The sequence below is a fragment of the Rhineura floridana genome, chromosome 5, assembly GCF_030035675.1.
Source record: "Rhineura floridana isolate rRhiFlo1 chromosome 5, rRhiFlo1.hap2, whole genome shotgun sequence".
In the NCBI taxonomy this organism is placed as follows: Eukaryota; Metazoa; Chordata; class Lepidosauria; order Squamata; family Rhineuridae; genus Rhineura; species Rhineura floridana.
Window position 1 is genome coordinate 94,998,468 of NC_084484.1, and position 16,367 is coordinate 95,014,834.

Below are 16,367 nucleotides of genomic sequence, written 5' to 3' on the forward strand. Positions count from 1 at the left end.
TAGGCTTTCCTTGCACTGATCCATTTCATTGGCTGCTGCCTGCAGAGGCAAGGAGAATTAGCAATGATGAAACATCACACATTTTGTATTACTAGATCAGGGATGGCAAGCTTGTTCTCCAGATGATGTTGGACTTCCAACACTCATCGGGCCCTGTCAGGATGTTCAGTGGTTGGGGATCATGAGAGTTCACCCTGCAACGTCTGGCAAGCTGCAGGTTCCTGATCATTCTACTAGATGTTGCAGGGAAGGATGAAAAGCCTAAATAGGATTGCTGTTTTCAGCAGCAGCTGGCATCTTCTTCAGTGTCTAGACTTAGCTTCATGCTATTTCTGTACCACAAACAAATTCTGAGTTGAAAAGATGGGGGGAACAACTCTGCCAATTTACAACATCCCTGCCTGGTAAGCATGTGACAATATTTTGTAAAAAGGTAAAGGTGTCCCCGCACTAATAGTGCGAGTCGTTTCCGACTCTTAGGGTGACGTCTTGCAACGTTTACTAGGCAGACCGTATATATGGGGTGGGATTGCCAGTTCCTTCCCCGGCCTTTCTTTACCCCCCAGCATATGCCGGGTACTCATTTTACCGACCACAGATGGATGGAAGGCTGAGTGGACCTCGACCCCTTTTACCGGAGATTCAACTTCCTCCTTCCGTTGGAATCGAACTTCGGCCGTGAGCAGAGCTTTGGCTGCGTTACCGCCGCTTACCACTCTGCGCCACGGAGGGTATTGCAGTGTTTTGTACATGGGTATTTTTACAAACATAGTCATTTGTATAATAAAAGTCATATTCATCATACATTCTCTTCCAGTTTTCTATAAGAAAGCATCACTTGCCCCAAAACTGGACATCAGCAGCTTGGATGTATTAACATAGAAAAGGATCTAATGATTCTAGATCTTCAGGTAATCAAGAAACATGGCTCCTGCCAATGCTCCTCCCTGCTAGTCCAGAGGCAAGCATCAGAAAAGGCCTTAAAAGAATTTTCTGCAAACTTTATTACAAAAGGATACTGTTTCATTTTAAAAAAAAAATGGAAATTCAATATCCATTTAATCTTATGGCACAAAATAATTTATCATAAAAGGGTGCCTAATTAGTAATGGCTTGATTTAGAGGTCCAAAATCAACAAAATAAGAGACTGGGCTGTATTAAATGCTAGCCATACTCAGAGCAGGCTTACTGAAATTAACTTAGTCATAACATGACTAACAGGCTCATTCATTTAAATGGGTCAATTCTGAGTAAAATTTTATTACTTAGTACTTGCCAAAAGAATGCAAGCTTTTGGATAATGGGCATTCCTCAGGCTATTTGAAACAATGTCATCAATATCTGAGCAAGGCAATGAGACAACGATGAATGGGCAGGGGGAGGAGGTAATACAAAAGAAAACAACTGGAGAAGGGGATGGGGAAGAACCCATCAAGAATGTCAGAAGAGCAGAGGGAGAGAGGAAAACAAACTCACTTTACCACCTGTCTCATTTATGCCCTGTAATCCTAATTTCTAACTCAGAGTTATCACCCTAGTGACATTATTTAATGTATGAATCTTCCGTTTTGGCTTTGTACACTTAAGTTGATTTTTTTTTAGTGGGAGGGAATGAGACAGAAAATAGAACTCTTTCAAGCAGAGAAAATCCTGTCAACTAAACATTGCAATATTTTCTAAAACAAAACTTCCTTTAAACTTTACCAAGCTGGCATTCACCAGATCTTTGGGGCCATAACTCCTGTTAGCAGAGCCATACTGTTTTATGCCTTTAAGGTATGTAATAAATTTTGTTATGGTCATTCTTGTGTGAATTTCAGCATCAACTCACCCATTTGCAAGCTGCTATGCATCTCGGGTTGAGTCTTGCACAGACAATGCCCTGAAGTACACTGACATCTACGTGTTGTGATGTCCATGCACTCAGTTGTAAACTTATGTAGTCACCAGTAGAGACAATAACAAATCTTGGTTAATAGGAACACAAAAGGGGCTTTTCAGGAGTAAAGTTATATGCTTTGCATATAAACAGCTGCAGGTTCAGTCTGTAGCATCTGCAGATGGGGCTGGGAAAGGCTCTTCTGTAAAACCATGGACAAAAGCCACCAGACAGTATAGACTCTGTGTAAAGCAGTTTCCTCTATTCCTATAGGTTTTTCTTTCTTCCAAATGTTTTTTTCCTATTATAATTTCTTACCCTTACAGTCTTTGGTGTACTGAACGAGTCCTGTGAAACAGATATTTGGACATCCTGTAGGCTTGGGCTTTCTCAACATACCTGCAGGCACCAATGTGCCCACAGAGACCTATCAGGTCACTCTTCAAGGTCTAATCTCTAGACCAGTTTATAAACCAGAGCGGCCACGTGGTCAAAAGCTCCTCTTCATTAGGAACATCGGAAGCTGCCTTATATCAGATATCAGACCATTGATCTAGCTCCGTGGTGTCTACACTTACTGAAAGCAGCTCTTGGGGGTTTCTCTCAGCCCTATCTGGAGATGCTGGGGATTGAACCTGGAATATTCTGCATACAAAACCTCTGCCTTACCACTGAGCCTCAGCGATTCTACCCTATGTTGGCTGCTTAGGCTTCATACCATTTTGATTGGCCAGCCAACTTAGTAAAGAGAAAAGGGTAGTTCTGCTGCTAGCATCCAGTTAAAAGAACAGTTCTAATTAGATGCCAACAGTAGAGAGAAGAGAAATACCAAGTCTAATTGGATGCTACCAGCAGGAGGACATGTTGACTCCAAGGAGTGGAGATCACAAGAAGCGGCTTAGCCTGCACCTTAGTGCAAGAAGGAAAAGTAGCTGATGGGGAAAGAAAAAAACATGGACTAGCCTCAACTGGTTTGGTGAGAGAATGTGTCCATGTGAGTCTGTGTAGCTGTGGGTGGGGAGACAGAAACAGGAGAGCAGTGAGCTGACTAGCAGAGAGAGAGACACACATACACACAGAGAGAGAGAAATTGTCTTCTGTGAAATGGGTGTTTTGCCTGGTGGATAAATTTTGCCTTGTGTGAAATGGACTTTAGATCAGAAAATGGGGGGTCAAGGGAGTAGCTTTGTGTTTTGAAGCTCAGACCCCAGTTCTGGACTCAGTCTCCTGGGCAAGGTACTTGTATCTGAGCCTCACCAGGTTGCTTCTGTGAAATGGATGTTTTATTTCTAGCCACACCCACCACAGCAAATATGCCTGCCCTCCCCATCCCATGGCAGCCATTTTATGGTGGTACCCACTATATACTCTCAAAATTACAAATGGTCCCATAGGCCCCCAAAGGTTGGGAATTCATGCAGTAAGCCATATGGCGACTGGTTTCATGTAGATATGCTTTTGAAGAACATATGCACAGCTGGGCAAAATGGTATTAAAAATCTGTTTCATCATGTTCAATAAACTGAAATCTAATTTTTCTGCTCCACTGCAGTATCTATTTGTAAGGCACAAATTCAGATATAGGCCTGCAAAAAGGCTTGTACTTTGGGTGCAGCACTGGGCTGGCAATTTCTTTTCCGATTATTAGGGTTCCCCCCCCCAACTATTGTGGGCAATATATCGTAATGTTCACCCCAATTCTCCAAGCTCTGAGAACTCCAGGGGCATAGCATGTACCCCGGTCCTGTTTTCTTGGAAGGAAAGCCACTGGAGGTTTGTGCGGTATATAAACCGCATATTTCCACATATATACATGCTGAGAATAAATTGGAAGATTCATAGCATTAACATTCCCAACAGATTCTGCTCCTGCCACAAGGTTGTGGGGGATGCACTGAACCCTAAAATATGCTTTCATAGCTGCAAGCTCAGCTCTACCGACCTCCAGTTTGTTTATTATTTGATTTATATCCCGCCCTTCCTCCCAGTAGGAGCCCAGGGCAGCAATCAGCACGTGGGGGGGGGGGTGGAGGAAAAAGTAAACCCTCTTTCTAAAAGACTATCTTCTTCCGGAAGAATCCAGCTAGAAAGCAATCTCCATAACAAGAAATTATAACAGGCTCACTCTGCCCGATCTCAGGTGATCCTGCTTTAGCAGACCCCTACTGTCACAGCCAAGAATCACGGGCCTCCTCGGATGACGTCTACATCAACAAGCCCCGAACGTACAACATTCTGCCTTTCACTTCTAGAATACTGTACTCTCCAAATCCCTGGTTTGACTTAAACGGTTTTCTCAACAAAACACCAGTCCATGTTATTCAAAATAGTTTACTACGATTGCATATTGACTGAATGATTGTTAGGGTGTCTTTGAGTTCCCACCAAAGGTGGGCTTGCTCACCTCAATACCCCGAGAAGGAGTGCGGGCAGTGAGGCTTCCAATTACCTGCTTGGATGTTCAGCCAGATACCAAGTAAAGACACACGTACACGTCTTGATCAAAAAGTGGGTCTCAAGCTCACACAGACACGAGAGTCTGGCAAGGAAGAGAGAGCCCTGTTTATTATCTGTTTCACCATTTTATAGGTTTCTCAAGCAAAAACATTAGCAGACGGAATACACCATAAGAGAAAAAAAATAACAAGCCCAAGCTACATATCACTTGTGTATTTTAAAGCCAGGATGTTGTTTCTTTGAAAATCAGAACTATGAACAATATCCTAAATAAGACAAGAAGAAGGGGCTTGGATTGACGCTTCGAGAGCATAAACATGGAAGTACATACATATAAAGGGTCACTCTAACTGCTACAATTTTAATGGAGACTATGGGATTGTCAGAAAATTCATCATCTCTAACTCTTCACCCTATATGCAGATGAAATTCTTCACCAGGTATCAATTTTATGACGTGTGAAATGGCCTTCAACCTGTGGGGAAAAGAAAATGCAGCTCCGTGGCATTTTCGTAAAGATCTCCCGCAGTGCCAATATGAACTGGGCACAAGCTGGCCCAGCGCACATTTAAGTGGAAGGCGACGCTTGTGGAAGTGGCTGCAGCAACAAACGGTCCTACGATGAGTCAGCAACGGTACAACGGCGATGGTGACTCAATATGCAAACCAAGCTTCAGATGGATTACGTGGGCTGACTCATGGGTTGTTTTTAGCTATTGTGCACTGGCTCCATTCTCCCTAGAAGACAAAGCCCGCGACGTGTATCACTCAGCAGCGGAGTATAGCGAAGCGCAGGGCGCCCTCAAGCCGTTAAGGGACGCTGCTGATTGGAAGAATACAGTCAGGGGCTCCCGCATCTTACACGCCGCGTTGCCGGCTGTGAGATCGAGAGATAGAAAAAATGATAGACTTACGCAAGCAGCCTAACTTCCGGTATGATTTGACATCTTGAGTGGCAATTGCGCAACATGTCGGCATACAAGTGAGGGCTTGCTTGGGAGCGAGGAAGAAGTGGCGTTGACAGTTGAATTAGATTTACTTTGGCTGCTTCAACTTGTAAAAAATGATTTGTGTGGGATGTCTTTTTCTGGAAGAAAAAAATAGCCAATTGTTCATGGAGTGTAGGAGTGAGGAGGCAGAGAAACGCAAGGTTGATTTCCTCTGTAGCATTTTTGCTGCTGTTATTAACAACTGTGATTGTTTCTACTAAACTGTGTGAGAGCCATTCCAGCAGGCTGTAGTAGTGGTAGTAGAGATAGGAAACAGACCCCATCCCATCAGCTCTGCTGAACAACCAGCTCCATCAAGTTCCTCCTGTCCCTGAACTGTTTCCATCCTTGTTTGTCATTATAAGAACTATTATTTAATTCTAAGAATAGGTGCCTGAGTTTGCTTCCCCACCTCCCAATCTCTTTTACTTTTTGTGTCATGTCTTTTAGATTGTAGGCCTGTGGGCTTGTACCGTCTTAAACTGATTGCATGTTAAGCTGAAAGCCTTTTTGACTAACAAGTGGGGTACAAATGCTCTAAATAAACAAGAAGAAACAATAGCTGCTCCTAATGCATCTGGAATATTCATCTTAAATGGCACGATCCTGCCTCATGCAGCATTTCTGCCAAATGTTAGCCGTGTTGCAGAAGATTTTTCAACCAGTGATGGCCAAAGACATTTTGTTACCTGAGGCGGAACAGCAAATGTGCCCACCCTCCAAGTCAAGGTGCTTAGTACCCAAGGCTGGCCAAGTTACTGTAGCACCTGAGGCAGAAAATCTCACAAGTGCCTCTCCGTGTCAGTAAAAAGACAATAATAATTAGTTAAATAACTAACTTTGTTGATCATTCGTGATAACTATGGTTGCTTTCAAAGATGGGGCCTATTGCGTTATTTTAATGGATTAAAATGGTGGTGCTTCTGTCCCGATTTCTAAAATTCCTTTCACAATGCAGTGCCTGTTGCGTTAAGGAACAGTCACTTTTTCAGCCTATATACCGGCATTTCGCACAAATGTCTTTCACACGGCTGCAATGAACGTCTTGTTTTCATCCCTCACCCATTACACACATGCACACTGTAGTTCCCCGCTGTGTAGGAGGTCTTATAGACACAGGAGAGTGTGTGGCAAATGCTGCTGCTACCCGCACCTATGCCGGAATATTGGTACAATTTTCTTCAGGCAAAAAAAAGCACACCTAAAGGGTGGGAACACACTGCATTCTGGGAGCGGCTGCAGCTATCAAAAAACTCCAGTGATTTTCTGAGTTCCCAAGCTTGCAAACCCAAGCTTTCTGGTATCATTTATCCCAAAAAATAGCGCTAAACTTGCACTATATTCCACTAGAATTCCAGAACTAGCTTGTACATCATGTGAAAGATCAAATATAATGTGCAAATTGCCAGGTAAGAAATAGTCAGAATAATGAAATAAAGGACAGTGTGAAAACATCCCTAAATCAGCTGCCTGAGGCAACAGCTTCACTCTGTCTAATGGTTGCTCTCAGTTGAAGATTCTTGAAGCGCCTAACACCATAACTGAAAACAATAAGATCCAGAATTTTAAATATTTATTATTATCATAATTACCATCAACATTATTCAATAAATACAACAAAAAGATTCCTTTCCAGTCCTACATTTCCATATCTTACATTCCAGCAGTTAACAATACAAGTCCATCTCTCTATCCAATTGGTGTTCCACAGTCTTCCTCCCTTCCTGTGAATCAGTACAATTAGTTTACCCGTTTCTGCCAATTCTAGTCATTTCAATAAACATTCCCAATCAGTGGGAGATTGCTGACATTTCCACTTCCTAGGCCACACAATTTTTGCTACTACCAGTAAGGTCCAGACTCATGATTTCAGATCTGTAACTATGTTATTATCCTCAGTCAGTTTTAGTCAGATCAGCTTACATGTAAAATGCAGAGTCACTCCAATCATATCAGAGATATAATGCACTATTTGCCTTTTGTAGAACTACACACAGATAAAGTCTCTATAAGCCCTAAGTATTGGCACTTGGGGAAGGAGTTGCAGAGGTAAGGCACAGTAAATCAAAAAGAAAAAGCACTTATATTCATTTGCCACCCACCACACTTCAAAAAGTTGGGGCACTTTGAATAGGGCTTCCAAGGAAGTTCATATTAGTCTGGTAGGACATAAGGAAGTAATCATATTTGACAGTGCAGGAAACATTACCTGAGCAGTGAAAAACACACACACACTCACCACACACACACTTTTCCTATCGAAGAAAACATCAGTTTAAAAGAACAGGTCTGTCCGGCATTGCTTCCGGGATTTGTGTGTGTGTGTGGGGGGGGGGGGGAGATGTGGATTTACTGCAACAATAAAGTCGGGTTTCTCTGTTGTTTCCTATGAGCAGCTCTTGTTACCATTCTAAAGCGAAAGACATTGCCAAGGCACCAAAAAACCCCAGACAACTGGTCTTCAGGCAAAGAACTGTTACTCTAGATCTAGAACTTTATGGAGTTTTTATGTTGTAATATTTCATTATTTCCCATTGCCATGCAGTTCGGAGAAACAATCTGCGCAGGCTGCCGGACTGACAAACTGCCTTCTCATTGGCGGGAAGTGTATGCCCTACGCCCCCGCTCTAGCCAATCACCGTCTGCTCTTTTTCCAAAAGATAATGTGGGCTGGGAAATCCTATTCACACACGCTGAGCAACCCAGTAGGCGACTGCAGGGGCTGCTGCTCTGGTCTGGGGGAGTTCTCTATTCACGTACTTCGTCTGTTGCCCTTTTCTTCTTTTCAGTCAATCAAAGTAAGTTTTGTCTTTCCCCCTGATTAATAAGGGTCGGGGGCGGGATGTGCGTCTGATCTAATGGCTAAAGGGGGGATTAGGGAGGAAAGGATTAGATGCGGGCAGTGCCAATTCTTACCACACAAATCACTAGGGGACTTTTCTTTGTTAGAGGTATGTTTGCTTTGGACACTGTTTCCTTTTCCCCGGGAAACTCGGGGGTGCGTCCGTCCCTTCTTAGCTTCTGATTGCATCATCTTGTGCCACAACAGGTGATCTAGAAGCACCATATAATGGCAGATGATGAACGTATTCTTTCTTGTTTTAGTTAAGGATGCTTAACTAAACTTTATCTGTTGCTTTGACCCAGAGATATTTGCTAGCTCTCTAAAATTGTGATATCCTTATTAGACAATGGAGGGCAAAAGTTTGCCGAGAAAGAGACAAAAAACCCCTATGCTTTCCTAATGCCTGTGGCTCTTATTACTGCAAATGTGGGGTGAAGGTGGGGCAAAAACCATAAAACAAAACATTTGTTAGGAAAATAACAGGGCAAGGGCTATTGCTCCTGTGTCCTATTTGTGGGCTTTTCAGATGTATCTGCTTAATCACTGTGGGAAACGAAATGCTGGACTAAAGTGGTCTTTGGTCTGATCCAGGAGGGATATAGTCAGGAAACAAATTTCCTAGAGTGACAACAATGTGATCCTAAGCATGTTATGCCTTATGTACTCTGGAAACAAATATATTTGGGTGGAGAAGGCTGTGTGATCCTAGGCATGTTTATTCAGAAGTGAGTCATAGTGAATTCTGTTGGGCTTACTCCCAGGAAAGTAAATGTAAAATTCTAGGTGAATGGGAACTCATTGGAATTTACTGAGTAAACACGCATAGGATCCAGCTCAAGATCACCTTAAATCTTATGATACCTGTTCAGTTAAAATGTGCTCTTGAGCCGCTTGCACTCTGTACCATATGTGAATGCTGTTAAATCCTTTTTTTAAATGCAGTTTCTATATTCATACTGAAGACTTATTTAAGCAACACCCAACACAAGCCTTATAACTGAAGGTGTGATTAGCCTGGAACTCATCACTTATATGAATAACATTAATGCTGGATAGGAAATGAAAGAGTGTAATTTTCAAACCAAACATGCATTCTAGCCACTGTATAGGAAATACAAAGCTGATTTGGCTTGGAGTGGCGGCTGTTAATTCTAATCAGGAGAACTTCTGGAGATTGGTTCGAAATTCTCAGTCTGATAACTCCCATATCTCAATCCCTCCAATCCTCCCCGAGTCTTGGATTTCCCACTTCCAGGCAATTTTTGATGATCCATCCTCCTTGGACCAACCCTCTTTTACTATTCCTATTGATTGTCCACAATGCCCCCCAGTAACTGGAACTGAAATAGACAACTTGATCACACAACTGCGTTCTGGAAAAGCCCCAGGCCAAGACTTGTTGCCAGCTGAATTGTATCAATCTTTTCCTTTATGGTGGCGTCCTATTCTTGCCGCCTTATTTACTAAAATCAACGAAACAGGCTACATTCCCCTCAATTGGAAAACGAGTATTGTAGTCCCAATATTTAAAAAAGGAGATCCCACTAAACCATCAAATTTCAGACCCATAAGCCTTCTGGACGTTGTGGCAAAACTGTATGGGCGTTTCCTTCTAAATAAACTCCTTGACTGGGACAAGGAGCAAGCTATTATATCAGATGCCCAAGCAGGATTTAGGGAAGGGGCCTCAACACTACACCAACTGTTTATTCTCCATCACCTTATCATGCATGTAAAGATGAACCCGCAGCGCTCTCTATATCTAGCGTTTATTGATTTCTCGGCCGCCTTTGATTCTATTAACCGTCGTTTACTTTGGAGTAAACTTGAAAAGGCTGGCATTAATAAAAGATTGCTCTGGCTTCTCCAATCCTTACATCAAGACACTGTTTTAAGAATTCGCTTAGGTCACTATGGTCTTCTATCCCAAAAAATTCCAATGAGGAGAGGAGTAAAACAGGGCTGCATACTGGCCCCTTTCTTGTTCAACTTTTTTATCAATGATATAGTCCCGGCAATGTCCTCTCCATCATTTTTTCCACCTTCAATCAAAGATAGAAAAGTTCTGGTCCTTTTATATGCGGATGACTTACTCCTACTCTCCCAAAATAGACTAGGCTTTAAAGGAATGCTCTCACAATTCCAGACATACTGTGCCGCTCAATGTCTTCATATTAACTACTCAAAAACTAAAATAATGATTTGCAGAAAGTATAGTAAAGTTAAATCCATCTGGCGCTTAAATGGGCATACAATAGAACAGGTCCTCACTTTCAAATATTTGGGTATATATATTAACAACAAATTGTCATGGGCTCAACAGTTGGCCCATATTAAACTTGTAGCCCTCAAGGCGCTCGGCCTCTTGAAGAAATTTTTTTACTCCAAGGGCGGCCAACTGATGAGACCCATGTCCAAACTTTATATATCAAAAATTCTTCCAAAAATCATGTATGGGTGTGAGATCTGGGGCCCTTCTCTACGGTCAGCCCTAAAACCTATTCAAAACACCTTCTTTAAGCAAATCTTAGGCTTACCCAAAGGCACGCCGGCGGCCCATATGAGAATAGAACTTAACTCTCCCTCCTTAATGGCCAGAGCCGACCTAGCGTTTTTACGCTTATGGAAAAAATTCTCGGAGGCCAATCCATCCTCACTGGCCAAACTCTGCTGGGAGGTTCAGCTAGAAAAAGGGGGTTGGGCAAAAAAAATTTATGCCCTGGGCATTCAGTATCTTCTGACCCCTTCTCTGCTCGCCAGTTTTAATTCAAAGGCTCTGTCTAACCAAATCTATGATAGTGACGCACAACAAGATACCGCAGTGATCGCCACCTCCCATTTTTCCAAATGGTTTACCCATATTAAACCTAATCATACATGGCCTCCCTACCTAGATGTTCTAACAAGCGCCCCCCTCAGAAGAGCTTATACCGAATTACGATTTCAGGTGATGCCCTCGAACTATCTGTATGGTCGATACCTTGGTATCCCATATGCCGAAAGGCTATGCATAGCAGGATGTAGAGTGCCAGAAGACCTAATTCATTATATGCTCGATTGCCCTCCATTTTCTTCCCCACGAGCAAAATTTTTATCACCACTGATCCCAGCGAATAATAATAACGACAATAAGTCTCAGACTTTGATTTTGTTATTATCTGCTACACAGCCACACATGATAATTTCTATTGCAAACTTTGTTTTAGCGGCAAAGAAACTGAGAGCCTCTTATTCTGGGAATAGTTGATAAAATTAATTTGCTTGAAATTTTAATTCAATTTAATTCAGGATGTTTATTTTACAATGTGTTAATGTATATGGTTTTTCTGGGAATAGTTATTATAATTAATTTGTTTGAAATTTTAATTCAATTTAATTCAGGATGATTATTTTACAATGTGTCAATGTATACGGTTTTTCTGTTGTAACAGCCTATGGCTACAAACAATTTATTATAAATAAATACAAAATACAAAGCTGATTAAAGACTCCCTTAATTCACAAGTACAACTTGTGAAAGCAGCCTCACTTTAGTCCACATCTTGCTGAAATGCTTGCTGTTTGTGCATGGGCATTAGGAACAGGATCTGCTTTAGGCATCTTGTGCAAACTCAAGTTACAGATGCCTTTTGGAGAGGACGGTTGGAGAGCTTTTCTGAAAGAGTTCAGATCAGAGGTCAAAAGATACTGGATATGGTTTCAGTCTGGCAAAATTCCAGAAATTCTTGTGGTTTCCTTTTTCTTAAAGTGATCCATTCATACAGTGGTTCTTTCCATTAAGCCTACACAGTCATGGACTAAATAAGCATGATTACCTTTTGTTGCAGGTATCCTTTTGTTACCCTGGTGAAGTAGTAGTTTTAGATATTAGACCAGCATCTTTTGAGTAATGTGTATGTTGAGAGTGGTCAGGCATATTTAGGAACAACTAAAAAAAGAAAAGGTACAAAATAAGACAAGACAGAATAAAAGATGACACCATGGCTTGAAATTCTTTGGCTGATTTACAGAGCATTTCTGCTTCTTAGTAAGCCCCACTGTGTTCTATGGAGGTTACACTGTGTTCTATGGAGGTTAAGCCAAATAAGTGTGGCTTAAAAATCATATGCCCACATTCATTTGGGAGATAGTGTTTACTCTTGCTGCTTATTAAGGTGTTGTTGACTTATGTAGGCAGATTGTATATAACTCTTACAAGTATCTTTGAAGATATAGTTTGGCAAGGGTGTCTCTCAACAATGAGCATTCCTTGACACGCCTTCCTCAAACTGCATCCTTGGAAATGTCCTAGAGGCTGAAACTGTAGCTTTGTTCTCACCTTCATGTGGAGGGGGATCATTGTGCTTGTTAGCCTAGCTGCTGGCTGTGCTGATGGTAAGAATGTGCTCTGTGTGCATACAACTGTATACATGGAGGGTCTGTACTTGCAGGTGGGGTTTCTGACTGTGAATTCAGATCCTACAGGTATGAAGAGCCTGTCCTCACCTCTGGCTAAATGCACAGAGGTTGGGGATATGGTGAGCAGGCATAATCCTGGTACCTCTCAATGCATTTGGTGAATGTGTAAATATTATAAATGTGAAGGCTGGGAAAATGTAAGTCCCCCCCCCAATTTTTTTTTTAAGAAAACCAAGCAAACCAGAAAAAGCCAGGGTAGGGGGATGTTCTAAATTTTTCTGGTTCTTTTCTAGGCCTTCACATCTCTAGTAAAATATTAATTGAGGACAGGGCTTATGCACTTTGGGGGTACTTAGCTGACAAAACAGATACAGAATATAATTAGATGTATCACATTAAAAATATTATTAATACAAATTTGATGCAATTGTCTGGATCATTACTCTGGACATACTTGTGAATTCTGAATTTTAAAGCAACACAGGAGCCAAGTATATCAGAATTTTCCACCCCTATATAATTTCATCTGTACTTATAGGAGTGAGAGAGAGGCCTTAGTTGCATGTGTGTTTGTGTGGTAATAATACATACTATATTCAACATGTGTCAAGTGAAAGGATATCTCAATATCTTTGAGATTTTGTAAAACAAAAAGCAAATCCCAACATGAATAGAAGAGATAATAAGTATTCTATTCAATCATTGAATGAGGTTGCTGGAACATGTTTTATATATGTTCATCACATTTTTTAAAAAAATCTATTTTGGGCGTAACTTTCCAAATACTTAGTTGGGTTTTAATTGCACATACCAATAGATACAGTGATAAAGAAGACATCTTAGCTCAAATATTTTATTGAAAGGTTTTGCATGCCCCCCCACCCAATAGATTTTTGTGCCATGGTTTTGTTCCGAGGTAACTAATTTTCTGGCAAGAGTGTGTGATTGCCGTCATTATGCCAACAAAGCATTTATAGGTGAAAGGTAATATAACAGACATAATTATACACACGGTTCTAATACGAAACTGTAAAGCAGTGTTGCACAGTACTTATTTTTTTATATATAATTAAAATCCTTTGAAAAGTAATACAGCTTGCAGATGGAACACTTTAGGATATGTTTTGTTTTTGTTTTCCTTTGGGCTCCTCCAGACTGGTGTTTGTGCTGCAGGTGTATTCTGCAACATGTCATTGATGCAATAATAGTGCATTAAGATTAATCCTGGACCATCATTCCACTTCCTTAGTTGTTCTGTGATGCTTCCCCAATGTTACTGCATTGTTGTCATCCGGAGGGGCACACTTGCTGCATAGCATAAAACACACAAAAAAACTGGAACATTTGTGGTATGAAAAGTTATAGAACTTTAGCAGAAAACTACAGGAGATTCTCCTAGTGCAAACAAAGTAGTATGACTAGCTCAAAACTTTTGTAGGCACAATGGTATCGGAAGTATGATTGCGTTTAAACTGCTCTGATAACATAATGAGCACAAATTGTTGAGGAATGCTCAATAAAAAGGATGTCAGAAGGGCTCTTTGTCTTTCGATGAAATCTCACTGCCGGATAAAATCAATATTCTGCTTCACTAATTTGACTAATTCACTAATTTGTCAGTTCATTATTTCATCACAGACTGATTGAACTGGTTTCCACTTCATGTGTTTTTGGGAGTCTTGTGGTCATGTTTATGCATATTTCATAATTGGAAGTATTTTGTTCAATTCTAGTATTTTGATTTTGGTACTTGTGTCAGTGTGCCAAAAGATCAGGGTTCTTTCTACTCTTCCTGCATTAAACTGTAAAAGCCACTTCTGGCCCTGTCATCAGTAACTGTTCCGAAGGGGACTGTGTTGACCTTCTGACTTCTCTCTGCCTACAAATATTCAAAAGTTCTTAGCTAAGTGAGCTGCCCCATTCACTTCAATGGAGGAGAGATCTGGGCATTTTCAAATATGATACCCATCAGAGCATGTGTATTGTTACTTTGCTCACCTAGAGTTTCTCCCCTCATCAAATGGGGTAGCCTTTATTGGTGGAATACTTGTGTGTGAGAGAAAGAGAGCGAGAGCATGCATATTGGCTTTTTCCGCTACAAGCTGTATTGATAGAAATTCCTGAGAGTAGCCAACTTTCAAGGAAAGAAGTCAGATTGCCTAACCCATAGCATAGTCTCCTGTCTCTTGGCTGCTCACAGACAATCTCTTGTAAAACAGACTGCTGGCTAATAGTGCAGGATGATGTATTGAACTTTCATCAGTTGGAGCTAATGATAGAGATGATCTTCTGATAGCTGGGAATCTCTGCCCACTTTTTTTGAATTGTGATACCCAGCACAGCTTACCAAAGGTGACACCTCTCCTTCAGGTGACAGGACAGGTCCAAGAGATGATGAAAAACAGTTCGAATTGAAACTGAATTTAGAACTAATTCAAACTGCAACTTCTCTTAATTGTTTTTCTGACGACTCTCCTCAGTTGGGGGAGAGGTGTTGCCAGGGCCGGCGCCGGGCATGACCTGGTTCTTGGGCGCCAGCCTATCCCATGTATGTGGTGTTGTAGCCCAACCCCCCCCCCCATATATGCAGCGCAGGGCTAATAAGCCTGCCCGCATGTCCCACCTAACGCTCCCTGCCTGTGAATGATGTGCACATTGCATGTGTGCCATCAACCAACATCATTCACAGGGACAGGAGAGGTAGGTGGGTCATGTGTGCTGGCATATTGAAGCCCGCACTGACTGTATGGGGGTGTGCCAGAGAGCTCCCTCTCCGTGATCCATGGCAGAGTTAGGAGCCAACACTGCTGCGGATCATGGAACAGGAGCACTACCCTCCCACCCTAAGGAGGGGCCCTTCAGGGGCCCTCAGACAGTGCCCAAACTGGCCACCCTCTGGCGCTGGGTGTTGCCTTTGGTAAGCTCTGATGGGCATTGCATTTGAAAAGGTGGGCAGAGATTTAGATGGAATCGAGTGTGCAGTGGGGAGGGTGGTGCATAGGTTGTTTTTTTGGGTACCTAATGCCGGCTATGCTGTTTGCTTAGAGGAGTGTTCATCTCTCCCCTGTCTGCTGGTATGTTTGTAAATAAAGCCAATAGTACAAAGACATGCTCTCACATCCAAAGGATTCTGAAAGCTGTGGTGCAGCCCCAGGAACTTTTCAGTACTCATAAAATAGTGAATATACACCTCTCTATCAATCAATCTGTATATATTTTACTCTTTGCTTAAGGGCAGTATTCCACCAACACAGGTATACCATGAAGTAGTTCTTTCAGGGACAGAAAGGGATTTGCATGGGAATGTGCTCATTACATTTGCCCCCCAATGCACACACCCCCAATAAAAAAAGAGTTTGCCCTAAACACATTTCCAACTGGTTTCCTTGTAATCTCTTTCTGTGTAAATGTGCTTATGAGTATAATCTTAACAGGTAAAATTTGTATAGACTTCATACTATGGATACTATAATGTGTGGTTTAAAGGGAAAATAATTGTTATAATGAAGCATAATATAGTAATTAGAACTGTAAATAAAAAACATCTGATTACATTCTGTAAAAATCTTATTCTCCCTTACCCAGTTTCTGACAGTTTAGAAAACCAGTTAAACCCATTAAGTTATCAAGATCTCTATCTCCATCATAATCTCTTTTTGATGTTGAGAATGTCAACCTGCTCCTTAATATACTAATTTCACAAATTCCAGTTATGTAAATATGTCATATCCTGGCCCTGCATTTGAAATATTTATTTTATTTTATTTATTTTATTTGTATCCCGCCCTTCCTCTCAGC

The 16,367-nt window shown here is 41.5% G+C and overlaps 1 protein-coding gene across 2 annotated transcripts in view; it reads left to right on the forward strand.

Moving 5' to 3' along the window:
• The first annotated feature begins 7,977 nt into the window (after nucleotides 1-7,977).
• The window catches only part of LOC133385137 (cystathionine beta-synthase-like protein), a 73,774-nt gene continuing 65,384 nt past the window's right edge, over nucleotides 7,978-16,367 (forward strand). For both annotated transcript variants that reach the window (XM_061627548.1, XM_061627549.1), the window contains exon 1: nucleotides 7,978-8,124. In XM_061627548.1, the coding sequence (XP_061483532.1) occupies nucleotides 7,990-8,124 (135 nt within the window). In that variant the 5' untranslated portion in view covers nucleotides 7,978-7,989. The remainder of the gene's footprint in view (nucleotides 8,125-16,367) is intronic.